A 23,278-nucleotide genomic window follows, 5' to 3' on the forward strand; every position below is an offset into this window, starting at 1 on the left:
TGTAGGGGGAATTCTTTCCCATTCTTGCTTGATGTACAACTTCAGTTGCTCAACAGTCCGGGGTCTCCATTGTCGTATTTTGCGCTTCATAATGCGCCACACATTTTCAATGGGAGACAGGTCTGGACTGCAGGCAGGCCAGTCTAGTACCCGCACTCTTTTACTACGAAGCCACGCTGTTGTAACACATGCAGAATGTGGCTTCGCATTGTCCTGCTGAAATAAGCAGGGACGTCCCTTGGATGGCAGCATATGTTGCTCCAAAACCTGTATGTACCTTTCAGCATTAATGGTGCCTTCACAGATGTGCAAGTTACCCATGCCATGGGCACTAACACACCCCTAAACCATCACAGATGTTGGCTTTTGAACTTTGCGCTGATAACAATCCGGATGGTCCTTTTCCTCTTTGGCCCGGAGGACACAAAGTCCATGATTTCCAAAAACAATTTGAAATGTGGACTCGTCAGACCACAGCACACTTTTCCAATTTGTGTCAGTCCATCTCAGATGAGCTCAGGCCCAGAAAAGCCGGCGGCGTTTCTGGGTGTTGTTGATATATGGCTTTCACTTTGCATGGTAGAGTTTGAACTTGCACCTATAGTTGTAGCGACGAACTGTGTTAACTGACAACGGTTTTCTGAAGTATTCCTGAGCCCACATGGTAATATCCTTTACAGAATGATGTCGGTTTTTAATGCAGTGCCGCCTGAGGGATCGAAGGTCACAGGCATCCAATGTTGGTATTCGGCCTTGCCGCTTACATGCACAGATTTCTCCAGATTCTCTGAATCTTTTGATGATATTATGGACAGTAGATGATGAAATCCCTAGATTCCTTGCAATTGTACGTTGAGAAACGTTGTTCTTAAACTGCTGGACTATTTGCCCACGCAGTTGTTCACAAAGTGGTAAACCTCGCCCCATCCTTGCTTGTGAATGACTGAGCCTTTTCGGGATGCACCTTTTATACCCAATCATGACACCTGTTTCCAATGAACCTGTTCACCTGTGGAGTGTTCACAACAGGTGTTTTTTGAACATTCCTCAACTTTTCCAGTCTTTTGCTGCCCCAGTCCCAGCTTTTTTGGAACGTGTTGCAGGCATCAAATTCAAAAAGAGTGAAGATTTGAAAAACAACAATTAAGTTTATCAGTTTGAATATTAGATATCTTGTCTTTGTAGTGTATGCAATTGAATATAGGTTGAAAAGGATTTGCAAATCATTGTATTCTGTTTTTATTTAGGTTTTACACAACATCCAAACTTCATTGGAATTGGGGTTGTAGAAGAGTCTTTTACAGGCTAAAGTCTTACAGAAAGTAACCTAGCATGTTACCTTGACTGCATACTCATGTCAAATAACACTTTATGATATGCAGGTGGATGAGCCTGTGGTGCTCCGGAATGACGGACCATCTGTTGGGCAGACCACCAGTGTGTGAGACTCAATGACTGTTTATCAACACTGGAGCATCACAAGGAACAGGCCCGTCACCTTTCCTCTTCACTCTGTACACCTCTGACTAACAGCAGGTCACGTCACTTGTAGAACTCCTCCAATGATTCTGCACTTATGGGGTGCACAGATAAGGGTAAGGAGACTGAGGAGTGGAGGCAGGGGGAGAACGGTGTTTCTTAGTGCAAAAAGAACTGGACACATCTTAACATCAGCAAACCCAAAGAAATGTTTACTGACTTTTACCCCACCAAACAGCCTCTATGCCTGGTCACCATTCAGGGAGCAGAAGTGGAGGTGGTGCGCTGCTCCAAGTACTTGGGGGTCCACATCACTTCAAGAGAAGCCCACTGACTCAGTTATGGGATGCACTCTGGACCCCCTGGAGGTCGTAGCAAAGGAGATAATTCAACCAACACTGGGTGCCATTATGAACAATGCTGCACGTCCTCTCTCTAACACACTCACACGGAGGTCTTTCAGCAGAATTGTGTCTAGAAATACGACTGTGCCCCCCAACAGCAATTGGTCTGCACAATACCTCACTGTGACTGCCAAGTTGGAGGTTTTTTCTCTCTTTTTAATTTCTTGTATACATAGTATAGAGAGAGCATAGCAATCAAGAAAAAATCCAACTTCGAGATTTGGATGAATCTTGACGTTTTAGACCTTCCCGAGTCCAAAAACATCATTTTTGAAATGTCCGTCTGTGTGTCAACACGATACCTCAAATGCTTTGCTCTCCTCGGTCAATGAGATTCTGTACACCTGCTTTATATCAAAAATAAGGAATCCTATCAATTTTTGGGCCACTTCCAGTGAATGGATGTGGTACTTTAACTGAATACTTTCGCACATTTTCAAGTAAACTATGGTTATAATTGCTGATAGATGATTCAAATTTTGCATTGATATTTAGAATGATAAAAAGCAAACAGATACAAAATTTGAGAAAAATGACTCAAACAGAAGTAGTAGCATTTTATTTAAACAGCCATTCGAATTTTTTGTATCATGGAAATATAAATGTTTACACGATATTAAAAACTGCATTCAATATAACGTATGTTCTTTCAAAAAATATTATTTATTTTATTTTAAGTTGTAATTATCAAACTGTGACACACAGCATCACAGAGACGTGAAACACTTGCGAGAGTTGTGTCCTATTACTTATCTGGGAGCAGGGTGGTGCACAGTGTTGAGCAACCATGGCAGTGGTAGACGAGCGCACGACAGCTCGAGGTTCTGTCTGGTTGCGCGTGGGGTTTAGAAGGCCGGCATATCAACTGTTGGGAGAGCCGTCAGCTTGGCATTCATTACTTGTGCTATGGAGCTGGCACAGAGGAGATTCCCAGCAGACTGAAGTTTCATGAAAGCACATCAGAGAGAATGCAGGAGACGCTGCAGTAGTGGGGCGCTGATGACAAATGGCGAGCAGAGTAAGAAGTCACTCTAAGTATGGGGCACTGAGCGGACTGAAGACATTTTGGGTAAAGTATTTAAGGCCCAGAGTGGCTACAATACAGCGTGTGTTTTTGGTATCTGTTCCCGTCTTAAGTTTGCCAGTGAACCTCTGAATCATGACGGGCCTGTGCAGTACCTGCGCCTTCTTGAGCAGGGAGACCACGCGGGCGCTGCAAGATTTCAATCCATTACAGCGTAGTGTGTTACCAATGGTGTTCTGTGGTCCCAATTGCCTTCAGATCATTAACAAGCTCCTTCAGTGTAGTTTTAGGCTGATTCTTCACCTTTCTCATGACCATCCTCACCCCGTGAGGCAAGATCTTGCATGGGGCTCCAGACCGAGGGCAATTGATGGTCATCTTAGATTTTTTCCACTTCTGAATAATCGCACCAACAGTTGTCACCTTCTCACCAACCTTCTTGCTGTTGGTCTTGCAGCCCATTCCAGTCTTGTCCCCTACGTCCTTTGACGGCCCTTTGGTGTTGCCCATTGTGGTGGAGAGGTTGGAATGGAAGAAGTCGATTCTGTGGAGAGGTGGGCTTCAAACACATCACAAGTTGAGAACAGGAGTATCTGGAATTGATCGATTGATTGCAATCTTATGCTACGTGGGCACAGAGCCAACTGATCGACTGATTAATTGTAATCTTTATGCCACTTGGGCACACAGCCAATCTGTAGGAGCCAGAATTCTGGCTGGGTTGTAGGGGATCAAAACTTTATTTCTCTCAATGACATGCAAATTTGTAACTTTTATGGAATGTTTTTTTTCTGGATTTTTGGTTGACTTTCTGTCTCTCTCCATTAAGATGAAACTACCATAAACTTTACAGACTCTTCATTTCTTTGTAAGTGATGACAATGAGCAAACTTACAAATTCAGCAGAGGATCAAATACTTATTTCCCCCACTGTATCTCTTCCAGATCAGTAAGGAGCACGCTGAGCAGATTTCAAGTGAACAGGAAAACTTGTGGGTGGCAATCCGATCCCGGTGGCACTGTGCAAAAGGAAATGGCGGATGTCAAGAGGATCTGAGAATGTGGAGAACACAGTAAAGGCTTCAGCGGAAAGGAAGGCATCAGGAAGCGTTTCTAGTCAGGCCGCCTACAATGTCAAGGGAGCAGGGGGTGTGCAGCGGATCAAGGGAAAGTGATGATGTGGACTTGTGTCGTTTTTAAAAGAAGAACCGAGTCGGATTGGGATTTTAAGAAATTTCATTTTCTTTTACTTTATAACATGCAGAAGACAACCAATGAACAGTCTGCAGAAAGTACACACTGACATTAACTATGAATGACTGCTTTTTGTTTTGCACTTCGATCGCATGTGTCTGTGCCCCCATTACCCCACTGGCGCTCAGCCACGGACTACAAGATGCCCAGGAGTCTAATATATGCTAGTCTGAGGGCACAGCATATCACACAAACTTAACAAGTTGCTAATCTCCTTTTTCAGCTTCTAGCAGTATAAAAGGTAAATAACAAAACGCTGCCAGGTGTTAACTCACCACAAAGAGCTCCTGCCCGGCCTTCAAGCGTCACCTGCCATGTAAACGGATCTCCACGACTTCTCTCAGTTTCAAGATCCTTTGCCGACTGCGGAAATGAACACTTCCATAGCAGAAGCACCCTTGGAAGATGATGATGAACTACTGTAGGACCTGCAGAGACATCGCAGAAAGAATGACAATAAACACTAACAAAGATGACGCTAATGTTTCTTTTGATAATAAAAAATTATGGCAACCCAAGTTTAAATCAATGAAAAACAGTCCAAATAATCAAATAAATTAGCCCCCAGAGAAATTATAATTTTTCACAGTTTTGTGGTTGTTCTGCAGATTTGTCCATAAAAAGTACAAAAAAAAAAAAAGATGGAAGAAAAACAGAAATCACAGGCCGTGACTAGGTTAGGTTATGAAGGGAAACATGAGCCACTAACAAAGGAGGTTTACCACTTTCAGAAAAATCACTAAACCACCAAAATGGAAAAACCAAACACCACATTTTCAGAAGTGTCTAATTCAAACCATAAATATCAGGAAAAACCAGGATAAGGACTCCACAGAGCAGACTGGTCAGTAACTCTAAGTGCACGTCTGGTGGTACAGACATTGCTTACTGAATGGCAAGGACGATGAGTTGCACAATAATGCAAGGTGTTTAAAGCGCAGGGTTTTAAACCGTTTATCTTGCGACCCAATTTTGCCTTTTGTGTGCATCTGCCACCTGCAATCGTCACACAGCATCATCTAGGACAGTGGTTCCCAAACTCGGTCCTGGGAACCCCCCAATGGCTGCAGGTTTTTGTTCAAACCAGATTCACAATCTGTGATAATTGATAACAACTGACCTCATTTAATTTGCTGTTATTTTTTACTCATTTTATTCTCCATTCAGAAAAACACAGCAGTATGGTTTTTACATTTATAATACTTTTAGAAAGGCGGCACGGTGGTGCAGTGGGTAACACTGCTGCCTCACAGTTAGGAGACCCTTAAGGGTTCACTTCACGGGTGAGAGAGAGAGAGAGAGTTTGCATGTTCTTCTCGTGTCTGTGTGGGTTTCCTCCGGGTACTCCGGTTTCCTCCCACACTCCAAAGACATGCAGGTTAGGTGCATTGGTGATCCTAAATTGTTCCCTAGTGTTTGCTTGGTATGTGTGTGTGTGCCCTGTGGTGGGCTGGCGGCCTGCCTGGGGTTTGTTTCCTGCCTTGCACCCTGTGTTGGCTGGGATTGGCTCCACCAGACCCCCGTGACCCTGTATTTAGGATATAGTGGGTTGGTTAATGGATGGATGGATACATTTAGAAATATTTCTATGTTTTCTAAAGCTATAAATGCTTAACTCTCTTTTGTTGTTTTCCTGTGTAGTTTGCTCCCTTCATCTAACCCTAACAGTGACGATTAACAATCAGCACAGCAGACCTCCGGGATGATGAAAGCAGCAACGACTTCAGTGTCAGACTCACTGAAGAGCAGAATGAAAATGAAGTTGAAAATACTGTTAACAACTTAAAAAAAAAAAAAACATATTCCCCATATAATTGCTTATTACATTTTAATAAAAATCTACCTAACTTAGTTTGTAATTTATACATTAACTCCAAAACACAGAAAATGGGAAATAAATGACTCACTTAATTAGGCTAAGGGGCCAATGAAAAATGGGAGCTGGTTGGAACAAAAACCTGCAGCCACACTCGGTCCTGGGAACCACTGATGTAGGGGAGCCATCCCCCTTGTGGAACTGCAGCTGATTGCCATCAATTTCCCACTCAGATAATCGCTGCTGATCGTTGTCTGTTGGTTTGTGGGTGCTAGGCGGATCCCCCTTGGAGAATCGCCAACAATCATTGTCCTTCCCACATCAGAGAATCACCGCCATTGAGTACTTGAGTCACTTGCAACTCAGTTCAGACATGTGATCCGTAATTTAAGAAACACTGGTTTAAAGCATTAATTTAGTAATTAAAATGTAAATCCTACTGGTTAAACAGAAGCTTTCCATTAGTGAGACTATAGAGGCTCTCGGCTCTCGAAACCACCATTTAAGTGACTGAGCAGACAGAATGAGGGAGAAGAGCCGTTTGGGCCTCGACATGTCAGTTTACTCAGCATCATCATCAGATTATGGGGATAAACATGTAGCGGGGCTACAAATTAATAGTATGATAGTATGTTCTATGTTTGTGGGGAATGAGTCTTGTTTTCATCGTCCCGTTTACTGTCCATCATATGTGCGTCAGTAAATGTTGCCCCCATAAGTGCAGAGGGGAAGGATGATGGAGAGAGACCACAGCCCCGAGATGGAAATCACCCGTTAACTCACCAGTTACATCCAGGACATTTTGCATTTAAAAAAGAGGAGGCGAGGAGAAAGGAGACAATTTACCCAATTGTTTTCAGACTCATCACTGCTGATCATTGCACTACTCCACTGCGTGCCGATTCAACATCACGACAGCCAAAGCCGAGAAACTCGGGGTTCAAATTCTTACCAGTAATTGCCAGGACTTTTCACGGTGAGGTTATTTTGTTTTCGGGAAGGAGCACAACACACTGCAGCCAGTATCAGTACCGCCAGACTTTATTTTGGACTCATTTTTCACCACATTTCAATTGCTGAGTTTACCAAATCCATGTCACTCTCATGTCCTTTTACCAGAATAATAACTTTCATTTCCATGCAGTATATTGTGTAACAATTCACCTTGATTTTTTCTCTTGTGTTCCCAGAAACATAAAAATACCAGAGGAGAAGCACACGTAATCTTTACATATCGCAAATATTGTTTCTTTTCAAAGACCCTTTCGGAGATGTAAAAGATGATCAGCTAGAAAAGAGACGTCACACCCCAGAAGGTTTATCAAGATGGAAGGACAACCCCATGAAGGGCGATGGTAAACCTCCATCTTGACAAGAAACGGAAGGAAAAAGATCTAACAGGGGGAAAAAAACGTTTACAAAACAAAATGCTTGTCAGTTGGAATCTTAAAGTATGGAACAATGGCTACAAAATATTCTTTTTAACATAACCTTACTCTTTATTTAGCACTGTATCTAGATTGGGGCAGCAGGACTGGAGTCTATCCATGCAGCATGAGGCATGACAAGAACCTACAGTAAGCCTGACAATGGGCTGTTGGGTTAAGATATGTACCACTCATGCATATACCCATTTATAATCACAAATCAGCCACTCATCTATAAGTGCGAATACTTGTGCTTAAATAATCCGATTATACACAGAAACCCAATTTCTAAAATGTGACTGTATGAGATATAGGAGACAAACAGTGTACCTGAGGAAAAAAAACACACGCATATAAAGGGAAAAAGCAATTGTGAGAGTGCATGGACCGTCACTTACACTAAGACTCACTCCAGAGCTACGTGTCCAGCTGGCCTATCTCAGAGGTTGTCTCGCTTATTCCCAGGGTGCCACGGCGGCAGCAGGTCTTTATTTCAATCAGAACCACAGATCAATGGGTCATTGGGTCTTATTGTTCTCATTGTTTAATTAGCTGGCCTTCCTTCTTTTCTTTTTCTGCACTAAGTAATGTGCTCCTGTGACATTTACAACTTAGTACTTTTAACACACTCTTACTTTGGATTAAATCAGACTGAACAAGACTGAAGTACAATCGTATGCACCACCGTAACTACGGGTGTTCATTCCAACCAACTTTTCCTTTAACTGGAGTCTTATCTTCAATAAGCAAAATGTTATTTCTCAGCTTCTGTCATTTTTGTGTCAATCCAGAAATTACAAGCAGGGTTTGCTAAAATATTTGGAATGTAGGAAACATTTGTGTGTATTACGCTAAGGTACATTATTCTTGTTTTTTGAAATTTGTGGTCAATGAAAAAACGCAATTTTCAAAACCCTAACCTATTAAATTGAAGATCCGTCTCTGCCCCTCATTTACTGGTCAAGAGTCTTGTTAACAAGTAACCGCCACAGGGACGATGGGCCGTGTTAAATTTACGTCATTAAGTAACGCTTTGTGTTCCAAACCAAAACATGTCACTTTAGTCTCATCAGGCACTAAGACTCTACAGCTTTAAGTGACGTTTTACAAATCCTATACAGGTGACCACATTTATTTATTTTTCTGCCACAGGTTCTTCCTTGCCTTTCTTTCATGAAGGGCCTTTTTATGCAACGTCTTGGGAGATTGTGGAGCAGTGAACATCCGCCCCAATCACAGTCACTGAAGACAACCTGACTTAGGCACTGTGGCTGCAGATTCTTATTTTTCCTAATCCTGTATGATGGACTGCAGCGAGTTCCAAGGTTTTTTTTTTAGCTCCTTTGAGGTGGTCCTGTACGCTTCTCCAGATGTGCACGTCTCTAGAATTCTACCTGGACTTATTTTGGATTCTTTTTGCTTCACGTTGGATTGCTCTCTACTATACTGTTGGATCCTGAACTAACTGAGAGCAGAAGAGCAATGAGGTGGAGATCACCAACAAACTGGGGGAGTTACTTGCAGTGAGCAAAGTCAGCCTTTTATTTACAAAGCGTAGAAATATTTTTTTTAAATCATACCATTATAATTTTTCCTTTTTATTTATTTTTTGAAAGATTTTAGTTTGCTGCGTCCCAGGTATGACATTAATCTGCTTCCAGCCCTGTAAGTAGATCCTCCAACTTGCAGGGAAAACTTGGGGGTTGGTGGCAGGACTGACACTCTAGCCAACGTAACAAACACTGTGTGGTGGGTACAGCAACGTGCTATAATCATCGCGTGCTCCCAACCTCCGTTTGTTTCTTTTGATTTGACATGTTGCACATGCATGATGAACATAAAGCAGTGTTTCACATTCAGTACATTCTAAACGTACGGCTCTGCACATACAACGGAGCATGTTAGGCACGCGTTTGACCCATGCTGCCTTACCTCCCAGCTGCTAGACTAAAAGCTTGAAACCGTGTGCCTCCCAGGCCTTACCCACAACAAGGCAGGTCATTAACTGAGATTAACCGATGGTCAGAGGGAAAAGAAATAGCGAGAATACACCAATTCAGTTCAGCTTGTGGGGGTTATAAGAGCCTCCCATAGACTATGCACTAATATATAAGCAAACATTGAATATAATTTAGATAACTGGCAAGTGGCTCTTACACATCCAACCCCTAATTATTTATGCTAAAAGAAAAAATCAATTACTTTAACATTACTTAGTAAGAGCCTTAACTATTTAGTTAACTTAAACCAAACTTAAAAAGCTTAAATGTAAACTTAAAAACTCTACAGTAAAAACACAAACACAATTTAAGCAGGCAAATTTTATTTGGGGTGAAGCTGAAAAAATGATCATTTAATACAGTCAGTCAGTCAGTCATTTTCCAACCCGCTATATCCTAACACAGGGCCACGGGGGTCTGCTGGAGCCAATCCCAGCCAGCACTGAGCCTAAGGCAAGAGCAAATCCCAGGCAGGGTGCCAGCCCACCGCAGGGCGCACACACACACACACACAGGAGACAATTTAGAATCGTCAACGCACCTAACCTGCGTGTCTTTGGACTGTGGGAGGAAACCTACGCAGACATGATGAGAACATGCAAACTCCACGCAGGGTGGACCCGGGAAGCGAACCCGGGCCTCCTTACTGTGAGGCAGCAGCACTACCAATGCACCCCCATTTAACACATCCTAAGTTAATAATTTGAGATAAAACATGGAGAGTTTGGGAGTCTGAATACTCTTTTCAAGGCACCTCTTCACAAATGTTATCAAAAAACGGTCTTTGCTGCAGTCAGTTGCTTCTCTCAGACCTTCATTTTCCTAGAAGTTCCTTCATCAGCCATAGCTGAAACTGAAACAGTAACATGAATTCCTCTGCTATACTGTGGGGCTTTCACACTTGAAAACTTGGTGGGCCAGTTTGAAGGAAGCAAATAAGAGCATTTGAAGGCACGGATTCCATTTTAATACACCTACAGTTTTGCAGTTTCTTTCTGAAGAAAACACATTTCCAAGTGACTCATATTGTCCCTAGTGTGTGCCCTGCGGTGGGCTGACGCCCTGCCCGGGGTTTGTTTCCTGCCTTGCGCCCTATGTTGGCTGGGATTGGCTCCAGCAGACCCCCCATGACCCTGTTTTAGGGTATAACGGGTTGGATAATGGATGGATGGATGGATGGATGAAAGAATGGATGGACAGTGCACTGCAGTCTCTCTATAGCAGTACTGGTTAAGCTAAAGGTGAGATATTCCTCATCATATTTTCTTATTTCTGTTCTTAAAGCTGTAATGTTTGAAACCAGCATTTGCCTTTGCTGACCGGCCTCTCTGCCATGGAGAAGTTTTGTGTTTTATCGTAACACCAAAGATGTGACAGACTCATGAAGGAGAATGCTTTGGATACTGTATGCAGCATGCAAAACACTGTCAACTACCAAAAACCCCTCGCTGTAACTTCCCAACCACTAGTAGACATAATGCTTGGAAGAGAAGTCAATGAATATTAATAAATAATGGAAAAAGTAAATGATAACGTAAACGAAAACAATTTGTCTGTTAAAAAAAAAAAAAAGACAATAAATGTATCTACTGTACCTAAGGTCATTAGTGCATTCAACAGAAGCCAACCAGTCTGGGTCCTCTGTACTGAAAGACGACTGTTTTGAGCAGCAGAACGAAGAAGGTCCTCTGCTAAGGCAACTACAACCTACCAAAAAAAAAAAAAACAAAAACAAACAATTAGATATTTTTATACTAACATGTAGAAATACCCAGCAATGTCTGGGTGCATTTGACAATGCAAAAACTTTAACTGCCATGAGAAGAGAAAAGAAAAAAAAAAACTGAATTTTATTATTTAGAGCACAGTGTTGTGATGTAAGATTTTGCATATAACTTGATAAATGTTTTGTATGTCTTTATTTATAATTTAGGCAAAGCAATGTAATTTAGTGTTACTTTGGTGAGAGGCATTCGTGTTTGGCCCCCCTTTACGACTAAGTCTGCTTGTAATTTTACGATAGGATTTGGGAGATGTGTCTTAAACCAGTTTGGCGAATGTTTATCTGCTAAAGTCTTTCAACCCCCAGCAAGGAAGCCAGGATATTTAACATATGGTTTGGGGGGTGGCAGGTGTTAAGATGTTCTATTCCACTATTGGTCTGAGGTATGGCTGTTTGGAATTGGCTTGTCTCAAAGGCCTTTAAGTACCATGGGGTCCTATTGGCTGTAGGGGTTGGACAGAAAACCCATAAATTTGCTTGCTTTATATCACACTCTCTCTCTCTTGCTAACCTGTGATGATGTAGACGTATCTCTCTCTTACTGATCTGATGAAGAAGACCATCACACATGGAACTGAAGACAACACAATGAAGAGCACAGTTTCAGCCATATTGAACAGACATGTGGCTGAAAGTTGAGCACCAATGATGCCTTAACTAGAGACATTTTAAGTAACTACAAATCTGTGTGCCACCTGAAACTACACATCACCATGTAATCAGGTTGTATGGTTGCCAATATTCAAATGTACTTTGCATTTTGTTATTATTTATGAATATTATCAGTAATATATTATTTTATGTGTAACTTAACTCCTGCTTGTCTTTTTACTTCATCTAATTGCCTGAGGTTATAGATATAGAAGAGAAGGTGGGGATAAGTTATATAGAATAATACCTTATAAACACTGTGAGATTAGGCATTCTAAGGCTACATATTAATAATACAATAGATATATATATATATTATATATAGTTCTACTTTCCCCTACCACGATAAAACACATAGCAAACTCAAAGCCAAAACCACAATAGTTTTGGTATTCAGGACTGCTACTACATCTCACGGGCAAATGACACATTTTGCCATGCCAGTTCTGTATGCCATGACTCATTCATCTTGATCTCAGTTTATTACCTGCAGTGGTTTCAACTAAATTCAATTATGTTTGTCTTACAATTACAGGAAAAAAGGCAATTGATTTTGGCATAAAAATGAAGGTGATGAAGCAGCATGACGGAGGAAAATAAGTGAATGCGATTGCATGTGACTTTACGTCGCCCCATTGTAACTGGTGTTTACTGCACGATCTGGCTTTGAATCTGGTTAACCTCCGAAGCTTCTGCATTGTGACTCATGATGTGTCACTTTGTGCAAAACACCACAAAGGGGTAGTGAAACCCCAATGAACTCCTTCATCTGTTAATGTTTACTATCAACAGGCTGAAAGGTTAAAACAGAAAACAGTCGAATGCTCAGACTGTGCCGGTACAACTTAACAATGAACGCTGGGATAGGATCACACTGGTGACATAACACAGACACTGAAAGGATTCGTAAAGCTGTTCAGGGTTCAGCACTCATGTGAGCAACGGTAATAATGAAACAAAATAAATAATTCACAAAAAAATGAGATAGAAAACGTACACAATGTGCTAAAAATGATGATTAAAAAAGGGATGTAAAAACATATATGACTTAAGGGACTTCTTATGCAGTACTATACATACTGTCAGGTTTGAATACATAGACCAGTCGGTTTTACGTCCAGATCAACTTGTTACCGGTCTGTTTGAACCAAACATGATCATAAGTTGACAACTGCCTGTAAATTATTTGTTCATTCAGATATAAAAATGTAGACATTAGTTTCATTTTACACTCCAGATCAACCTACATATGCCTATCAATGAGTATATTGTGGATTCCTTGTGTTTACACTATTTAAAGTAAGGCCTGGAGATTCCCTTATGCTCAGATCAAAGTTTAATTTACAAGTTTAGAAAGAACTTTATTTGTCCCCAGAGGGAAATCTGACTTTTTACAGAGGCGGACAGATAGCTTAATAGATCAAGAAATATGCACACACATTAAGGACTGAACACACACCAGAATGACAAAAACAGAATGGCACAGTGCGGTATGGTACAGTTGTATTGCTGTTGGCATAAAGGAGCCCCTGTGGAGTTTCTCGACAAACTTCTGCTGAATAGTTTGTTGGCTGAAAGTCCTCTGTGTTGGTGTGTCAGAGAGGGGATGTGCAGCATTGTTTATAATAGCAATCAGTTTTGTTTAAATCATCTCCTTTACTACAACCTCCAGGAGGCCCAGAGTGTATCCCATAACTGAGCTTGTCCTTTCAATTAGCTTATTGACTCGCTGGGCCTCTCTTGAAGCGAAGTTACTAGCCCAGTACACCACAGTGTAGAAAATCACACCGGCCATCACACAGTCATAGAAGATGTCAAGGATGTCACTAATTACATTAAAGGAACACAGTCTCCTAAGGAAAAAGGAGCCCACTCTGCCCTTTCTTATACAGTTTCTCTGTGTTACGAGACCAGACCAACCTGTCATTAATGTGGACCCCCAAGTACTTGTAGGAGTAGACCATCCTGAATGGTAACCAGACACAGAGGCTCTTTAATGTGGTGAAAGTCAAAAAGCAGTCGATTTGTTTAGCTGCAGGCAGCTCTGGAAGTTCTACGACTCCTCTTTTCTGTTTCATCCCCTTATCAATACACCCCACGAGTACAGAGTCATCTGAGAACTTCTGCATTTTTAACGACTACAGATATAAACCCTTGACTCATATTTTTAGGAAGTCACTGCACTGTAAGGAAATTCCAAAGGACTGGAAAATGGTAAAATATTATACCCTTCACATAAAAAAGGTGACCGGACAAATCCAAGCAACTGCAGGCCAGTAAGCTTAACGGGTATCACAGGAAAATAAATGGAAGGAATAATTAAGGCAAGAACAGGAGTTTGACTGAAGAATCAGAATAGAGTCAGACAAGGGAGGTCGTGTTTTACCACCGTGCTAGAATTCTAAGAGGAAGCAACAAAGCGATACAGCCAGAGTGGAGCTTATGATATTATTTATCTTGGCTTTCAGAAAGCATGTTAAGAGGTGCCACAGGAGAGGCTGAACATCAAACTAAAAGAAGTGGGAGTTCAGGGTGTTGATGGGTGCAAAACTGACTTAGAATTAAAACAAAGCTGAGTGCCATTATGAACAAAGCTGTACATCCTCTCTCTGACTAATTAACACTGAGAACTTTCAGCCAATGAATTACTCAGCAGAAGTGTGTCAAGTAACACAACTGGGGCTCCTTTATATCAAAGACAATATGCCTGTATAGCGCCTCACAGGGACTACGACAGCCCAGTCAGAAGTTTTCTTTCGTTTGAATTTTCTTCCTTTACAGTCATTCCATTGTGTGTTCAGACCAAAGTGTGCGTGTGTGTATTTATTTACCTACCTATTTATTTCTTTCAAGAATTTCCATAAAAAAGCCAAATTTCTCTCTGAGGACAAATGCAGTTCTCTCTAAACTAATCTTATTTCTAAAATATTATGTTACTACCGTTGTTGTTTGAGTAAATGCAACTAAAACATATATGATTTTTTTTTTCAAAAACCTAATGTACACACAAAAATGTAATCCTATAAATAGCATTATAAAATGTTTAATCATATATACAGTATTATACCACAGTATATATATCACCTTCTTGTAAGGCTAAACAGTTTCTCTGCAGACTAATCTCATTTCTATAGGATTGTGTTACAGGCAAAAAAGAGTTTCAGAGAGAGAGATACAGAAGATTTAATAAATGGATGTGTATAAGCAAAAGCTCTAAAATGTATTTATTTCTTAATAAACTCCCTAATTCTGGCCAGACTTGCCAGTAATAAGAGCTACAGGTAGCACTTAACCCAAGACCTGCATGTACTCCAGCAACAGCAAACTCTTACCTTGCCTTTCCCATGAGGTATCCCTAATGAGGAGTGTTGTGCTGCTTCTAACAGGGCGGCAACAGCAGCACCATATCCGGCCACAGCTTCAAGGGAGGACTTGAGAGCACTCAGCCGCTCCGAACAGCGATCCAGAAGAACCGATACCTGAGATGGAAGGGCCACAGCGATGCAGCGCAAGCACCAAGCGGCTGCTAGGCGGGCAGAAACACTAGGATGGAGCAGCACAGAAACTACGGTATCCAGCACACCTGAAAGTAAAGGAACGCATGTCAAGAAAGTTTGTAAATGATTTAAGCAACTCGGAGTGCTGGTAAGAGAACCAAAGCTTCAAAAACGTTTATGAATTTGATTTGATCCAATATTCAGTAGCTTTAAGATTATGAATGGGGACATTTAAAGTCTGACTGCATTACATATAAACACTTAAGGCTTCAAAGCCACCTCAAAAGGCGTGAAATAGAATGAAAAAAAAAAACACAATAGAACGACAATGATAAGTTAATACGTATGTGCCACTTATCCAAAATCTCAATTTACATTAAACAAACAGTTTGTGAAATTTAAGTGTACAGTAGATTGTATGTTTCCACTACCAGGCCCAGGGTATTTAAAAAGAAAGAAGAAAAAAAAAAATAGTAGAGGTAAAACTCATTTTGCATATCACCTATCAAATATATGCATGCATATAACATCTTCTTAATTAACTCACAGACTTTAACATTTACTGTCATGAGATGCAGCTATGGATCCATGGATGCAACCCTGGGAACATTTTTCATTTCTTTGAGTATCCCACAGTTAAATATTGGGCAGAATCACTGGTAAACAGGTAGAGAAGCAACCATCTGTTTGCAGATTCTTTTCTACTGAGGAGGAATGGACATCATTTGCGTAAGGAGCGGTAATTAGATGAAAGAAACAGTGAATACTTGCTATCCCCGAATTTTAATTTATTTAAATACAATTATTTCTTTTACTTTCTGTAAACAACAGCTTGGAGAAATATTATTAATCCCAAGACTCTATGAAAACACAATTCAGCTATCATGTTATTAGATAACAAGGTTGTCTTTAAAAAGATTATTGACTCGTATTCTGGGAACTTGAGATGAAAAAGGACAGCGAGCTACTAAATTTCACGAGACGTAACCGAAGCAGAGTCTGCTGCAGAAAAAGAAGACAATGCTGTATCATTCTGTTTAACCACAACATCACAACCATTACGTCGATAAACGGCCGACAACTAAAGCTTCGGAATGCTGACTGATTTTGTTCCCTCAATTTTTCTCCCATTGTATTTATAATAGTGTAGATGGGCAAGACGAATAAAGAGGCTCAAAACAAAAGAGAAAAATAATGAAATAATGCAAGCATATAGCAGGAACATGGCACACCAGTTCTGCCATTTTATGGCATGCTATTTGGGCATTTAGAGTGGTGCTTAACGTGACACCTTTAGTGAGGCACTTTTTAAAGGGAACTTATTAAAAGAAAGAATAATAGAAAGCACACCAAACACAATGTCGTGTGATCAAGCACTAAAACACGTTTCTTCTAAGACTTACCTATGCTTGTGTCCTGTAGCAGGGGAGAGGCTGCCGTCCCTAAACCGAGAATAATGCTGCCAAGCTCCTGCAGTGCACAAACAAGAACATGCTGACTTGCAGTGACATCTGTTGTGCCAACTCGCATCTCGATGTTGCTGTCGGTCATTGCTGCATCTAGTCAAGATCAGATAAAAACAAGGGATGAAAATAAGCATCAGTATAGAATAGTAAAAAGCATAAAATATCAAAAAGCACGCATAAAAGTGGCATGTCACTCAACAAAGACATACTGTATAATTATAGCAGAGAAGATCTTTGCCACATCCTGATTTGCTTTCGCTTTGGCATATAATAAGTTAATATTACTACTTTGAACATAAACAGAAGATTATAGAACCTATTTTAGCGCTGAGGTCTAAGTGTATCAGTTGGATCAGGCGGCGAGGCGGATGCTGCAACAGAAATGCTACAGTAGCAGAATATAGAGAATCAAGTGTACGCTGAACAGAACTGATAGAGTAGCACGATAGAGAATTAAGTATGGGCTGTACACCACAAGTGCCATTATAGAACACGTGGAAAAAAAATGAAACATTATAGTGTGGGTCCACATTAAAAAGTATCTGCACAGGGCAGAGAAGATCTAGGATTTGAGGTGTGCCCAAAAGGATTTTCATGATAAACATTCATTTGAAGATCTGTTCATCTACTTGCAAACACATAAACACACAGTTTGACAGGCTGATTACTTCAGTGCAACAAACTGGTTAAAATTATGGATGGATGAACAAACACATGCTGTCAAAAAACCACAAGCAGCACAGACTCCATTCATCTATTGTATTTAATTTGCTTCATAAACACAAAATGGATTCGGGAGAGAAGGGGCAACGCCAATTGATATGTTTACTCACATACACTCTGGAATAAGCACACAAAACAGTAAGCAGTTAGGAGTGATCTCGCCTGGACTTTCTCGTATACTCAGATATGGGGATGAGGAACAAACCAAAAAACAATGATTATGTTTTTACATACTGTACATTAAAGAACCATCAACAACAAATCAATTCAAGGCTGCTTACAACACTTGAGAGATGCAACTGGTCACATGTGTTTTCTTTGTACCAGCTTGAGTAAAGGCAGGTGAGGCGACTTGCTGATGGTCAAACAGTGTCAGCAATGGGATTTGAACCCACAACCTCAGGGACTGCAGTCCAAAGCTTTAAACACTATGCCTCACTGCCTGCCAGTCATCCATCATAATAATAATAATAATAATAATAATAATAAACAGGACAATCGGCAAGAAAATTTGTTTTCCTCTTTATACTAAATCAAACATGTAACATTACTTTTTTTTTTTTAGCTAAATTAGGGTTAGGGTTATTTGTTATGTATATGGTTACAAAAACTAACTTCACATGGCTGGAGATATATAACCAATTTAATCTTGGCCCTGCACTGATTAGTGATTTTTTGTTTTTTGGGAAATCTTAATATGTTAAAAAGAAATTCTGATTTGCACCTTACCTACAGCTTTGTTTTGCTTGCCCACAGCCAGGCATATTTCTTTGGCAGCTGCAGTTTGAGCTTTCTCGCCAAGGAGGCCACCGACGGTTGCTCTGAGAATAAAAGAAATGCAGCGACGACAACAGATCGCATCAGCTTGCGTCTGACAGGCCTTGGGATGAGAAACGAGTTCCAGGATGTGCACCAGAAAAGCAGAAAAATTCCGTTCCAGCCACTGACCACCGAGACTGCAGACGAACACAACACAAGCCTAAAATAATACAATAATTTACAAAGTTAAATTGTACAACAATTTGTTCACAGATTTGTAACACCGAAAAGCTAAAATTGATTAATCTGAAATGAATAAAATCTAAAACACAAAACAAGGAAAAGTGCAGGGCCTATAAAAGTCTTCACCCGTTTGGGAGTCTTCACATTTTATCATTATACAACATGGAGTCAGAGTGGATTTATTTTGGCTTTGTTGATGCTGATCCTTAATGTCACAGGTAACATACCAGGAGAAGGTGGGAGCGGAGGATGCCATCATCTGCATGCTACACTGATCCTTCTCCCACTTGGACAGAGGCAGTGGTGCAGTAAGAATTCTGTTTCTGGACTTCTCTAGCGCCTTCAACACCATCCAACCTCAGCACCTCAGGGACAAGCTGCCAGAGATGGGAGTAAATTCATACCTGATGCCATGGATCGTGGACTATCTTACAGACAGACCTCAGTAAGTGCGTCTCGGGAACTGCAGGTCTGACATTGTGGTCAGCAGCACAGGAGCGCCACAGGGGACTGGACTTTCTCCTGTTCAGCCAACATACATTTGACTTCCAATACAACTTGGAGTCCTGCCACGTGCAAGACTTCACTGACGACACTGCTATGGTGGGCTGCATCAGGAGTGGGCAGGAGGAGGAGTATAGGAACCTAATCAAGGACTTTGTTAAATGGTGCGACTCAAACCACCTACACCTGAACACCAGCAAAACTAAGGAGCTGGTGGTGGATCTTAGGAGGCCCAGGCCCCTCATGGACCCCGTGATCATCAGAGGTGACTGTGCAGAGGGTACAGACCTATAAATACCTGGGACTGCAGCTGGATGATAAACTGGACTGGACTACCAATACTGATGCTCTGTGCAAGAGAGGACAGAGACGAATATACTTCCTTAGAAGGTCGGCGTCTTTCAACATCTGCAATAAGATGCTGCAGATGTTCTGTCAGATGGTTGTGCCGAGCGCCCTCTTCTACGCAGTGGTGTGCTGGGAGGCAGCATAAAGAAGAGGGACGCCTCACGTCTGGACAAACAGGTGAGGAAGGCAGGCTCTATTGTAGACACGGAGCTGGACAGTTTGACATCCGTGGCAGAGCAACGGGCGCTGAGCAGACTCCGGTCAATCATGGAGAATCCACTGAACAGGATCATCTCCAGACAGAGGAGCAGCTTCAGAGACAGACTGCTGTCACCGTCCTGCTGCACTGACAGACTGAGGAGACCCCACACTATGCGACTCTTCAGCTCCACTCGGGGGGCGGGGGGTAAACGTTAACATTATACAAAGTTATGGTCTGTTATACCTGCATTGTTATCAATCTTTAATTTAATATTGCTTTTTATCAGTATTCTGCTGCTGGAGTATTAATAAAGTAACTATCTATCAATCGTAACAGATATCTGCAAACAGGCCTAAATTACAAATGTAAAACACTAAATTGACTGCAGAAGCATTCACCCCTTTCAAGCCTGGATTTAGCTGAAGCTCCTTTGGCAGTCATGACGGTCTCGAGTCTGTGTGCACTGGTCTCTTTCAATCAGCTCTGACATTTTTCCCCCTTCTTTGCAAAACTGCTCAAGCTCTGTCAGATGTGTCATGACGATTCTGGGCGAACTGCCTTTTTCAAGTCCAGTCACAAATCCACAGTTGGATTAAGAATTGGACTCTGACTCGGCCTCTCCAGGCCATTGTCATTGTTGTTAACACTGTTATTTTGAAGCCATTCCTGTATTGCTTCAGCTTTAGGTCTCTTGGAGGCTACATCAGGTTTTCCCTCAGCGTTTTCTCATACTTTCCAGCATCATTCTCCCCTCACAGGCTTTCTAAGGGTCTGCTACAGAGAAGCCTCCCCACAGCCTGATGCAGCCACCACCATGCTTCACAGCAGCGATGGTATGTTTTTTGAGAACGTAGAGTGTAACATGCCGCTTAAGCTGATGGACAAAAAGCTCAATTTTGGTCTCATCTGACTATAGCACCTTGTAGCGGACTAAAACCCAGCTAACATTCTAATCGCCTTTGACAGCGATTTATTTATTTTTACGGAGGAAATCTCAGGAACTCACCCAGCCTTAGCCAGACTCTCACACAATTCCTCACAGAGACAAAAAAAGCAACCGGTAATAAAACAGAAATAGAACACTGAATTAAATAATAATAAACGGAATATAACTATACAAACTACAACGATCCCAGCCCAGTTCCCTTTACAGCAATATACAATAAACACAAATTCAATCATAACAGAGCACTAACAAAAACCACACACAATGAAGCCTATGAAAAACAGCAACTGATGGAATGAAAAGATGGAGAAATATATTCTAGAGATCAGCCTGCTGCATGTGAATGGAAGGATCAGATGATGAATGATGGGATCAGGAGCGCTCCTTTCTTCGAAGACCAACACAGAATCCAAATCAGTCCTCACACAGCAGGCAGACACCAGACAGCCCACACACACGCATAGGAGATCATCCAGGACAAAACAAAAATACACAGGTAGTAAAACGGGAAGACAAACAGACTGGCAACTCCAGACATGAAACAACAAGAGACTTTTTTTTCTCTCTGAAGAACCGGCCTCCTTGTCCCAGCAGCTCCTGCACCCTCAGCAGACGACCAATCGGAGCCACTGCAGGAACTGCTGGAAGCTGAAGTTTCTTTACCCAGTAGCACCACTATAACCTTCTGTCAAACTCACTATCTGCACAGGACATCTCAGCTTTTATTTTATTTATTGGAGATTGCGCTGGTTTGGACATGTGCAGAGGAGAGGTGCTGGGGATATTGGGAGAAGGGTACTAAGGATAGAACTGCCAGGCAAGAGGAGAAGAGGAAGGCCTAAGAGAAAATGTATAGATGTGGTGAGAGAGGACATGCAGGTGATGGGTGTGACAGAGCAAGATGACGAGGACAGAAAGAGATGAAAGAAGATGATCCGCTGTGGTGACCCCTAACGGGAGGAGCTGAAAGAAGAAGAAGAGGTGGAGGAAGAGGTTTTTAAACATTTGCTTTCTCTTTTTTAACTCTGTGGTGAAGCACCCAAGCAAAAGTTGTTGTAAGCAGATTCTCTAATCTCATCCACTGTAGCTTGTAACTCCTTCTCAGAGGTCTCTTGATGGTCGCCCTCAATCCCTCTTCTTCAGTTTTGGCAGACGGTGTACTCTTAATAGATTTATAGCTGTATCACACTTACTCCATTTCATCATGATGGATTTAACTGGATATTCAGTGACATGGATGTTTTCTTGTCTCCATGCCCGGACCTTCCAGATAAGGTGTGTTTATACTACAGCCGATTAAAACCCTTTGACTACAGATAGGTGATATGATGTGACTTCTAAAATCAATGATGATTAAAAAGGGTGAATACTTAAGCCACCTATTACTTTGTGCTTCACATTTATAATTAATTTACACCACATTGCAGAGATCTGCTTTCACTTTGACATTAAAGAGTATTTTTCTGTTGATCAGTGTGTAAAAAAAACATTCAATCCACTCGGGTCCTATGGTATATAATAATAAAATGTGAACAAGGTCCAATGGAGCGAATCATTGTTTTATAACCACTGTAAGCAACTCGAAGATAGAAGAGGATTGTCAATTGGAGGAAAACTGAGCTCAGGATGTAAAAAGTAATTAATAGCCGGGGTGGAATGAAAGTTCAAAAAGGCAAGTTCTATTTACTCTAAGATCCCACTCTGCTCCAATAAGCGTCAACTGCAATAAAACAGTAAAAAAATGAAACTTTACAATAAAATATTTTCTTGGCTCAATTTTCTGTCACAAAATTGAGTATTTTTTTTTCAATTTCATCTTTATACGAATTGTAAGTAACAGAAAGTGGGAAGCTTTCCCACAAGAGTAACCTGAACTACAGGCCATATCACATTATACAACTTTTCCAGCAATTTTCAGCTACAGCCTTCCTTTACGTAATTTAACTGAGATGTAGACAGTTAGCAGAGCAGTCCCACGATGGCCGGCCGTGTAATCTGTCATACCCAGTGACTCGCTTCAACTTGCCCAAGACTCCCTCTGTGAAAATCAAATAATGAATGCTCATCCAGAATTGTAAAACAGCGATAAGGAATGCAGGTGTTTAGGACCTGACAAGCAGAAGAGAAACTCATGTGTCTAATGTCTTGTGTTTTACACACAACAGAATGGAAACAAAGAAAACAAAAGGGCCGTGACTGAGGCTCAACTAGCCAAACTTGTTAACCCTTCATAGAGTGCCAGCACATGACTGGTGGTCATGACTGGGCTGAAAGCTCGGTACGCAGAAAGTAAATGTGACAGACTCAGCCATCTGCAGTCATGTAAGCAATGAGATCAGTAACTGCAGTTGGCAAGACTGATATCCCCAACGATTAGAAGCCACGTAATGTGACATTGGCCCTAGGGAACAAATTATTGATTATGCTGTTGAAGCAGAGACCCAGTTAACTTAACCTTAACTATATATATATATATATATATATATAAAGTGTATAATTAGCTTCAGGAACACAGCAGCCTTTAGCTAAGCAAATTACATTAGCAAACTGAATAATCTTCTGATTTTAAATTCCACTGGGATGGCTCACAGGCCAGTCTGACTGAGTCACTTAGGGTGTCAAAGTACACAACTGAAGCTCATGGAAATGTGCTGCGACTGCCCCCAATTAGCTTAGGAATACAAATAAAGCCTGCAGCTGAAAATCTTGAAAACGTCATGCAGTATGATGGGGGTGTTTCTTGCATGTAATA

The 23,278-nt window shown here is 41.3% G+C and overlaps 1 protein-coding gene across 3 annotated transcripts in view; it reads right to left on the bottom strand.

The window, feature by feature from the left end:
- Positions 1 to 23,278, bottom strand: part of heatr5a (HEAT repeat containing 5a) — a 157,686-nt gene that overhangs the window by 86,203 nt on the left and 48,205 nt on the right. For all 3 annotated transcript variants that reach the window (XM_039742071.1, XM_039742072.1, XM_039742070.1), the window contains 5 exons: positions 18,254 to 18,503; positions 16,739 to 16,894; positions 15,171 to 15,421; positions 11,000 to 11,111; positions 4,437 to 4,589 (listed from right to left, as the gene is read on the bottom strand). In XM_039742071.1, the coding sequence (XP_039598005.1) occupies positions 4,437 to 4,589; positions 11,000 to 11,111; positions 15,171 to 15,421; positions 16,739 to 16,894; positions 18,254 to 18,503 (922 nt within the window). The remainder of the gene's footprint in view (positions 1 to 4,436; positions 4,590 to 10,999; positions 11,112 to 15,170; positions 15,422 to 16,738; positions 16,895 to 18,253; positions 18,504 to 23,278) is intronic.

This window comes from Polypterus senegalus, chromosome 18, assembly GCF_016835505.1.
Source record: "Polypterus senegalus isolate Bchr_013 chromosome 18, ASM1683550v1, whole genome shotgun sequence".
NCBI lineage: Eukaryota > Metazoa > Chordata > Cladistia > Polypteriformes > Polypteridae > Polypterus > Polypterus senegalus.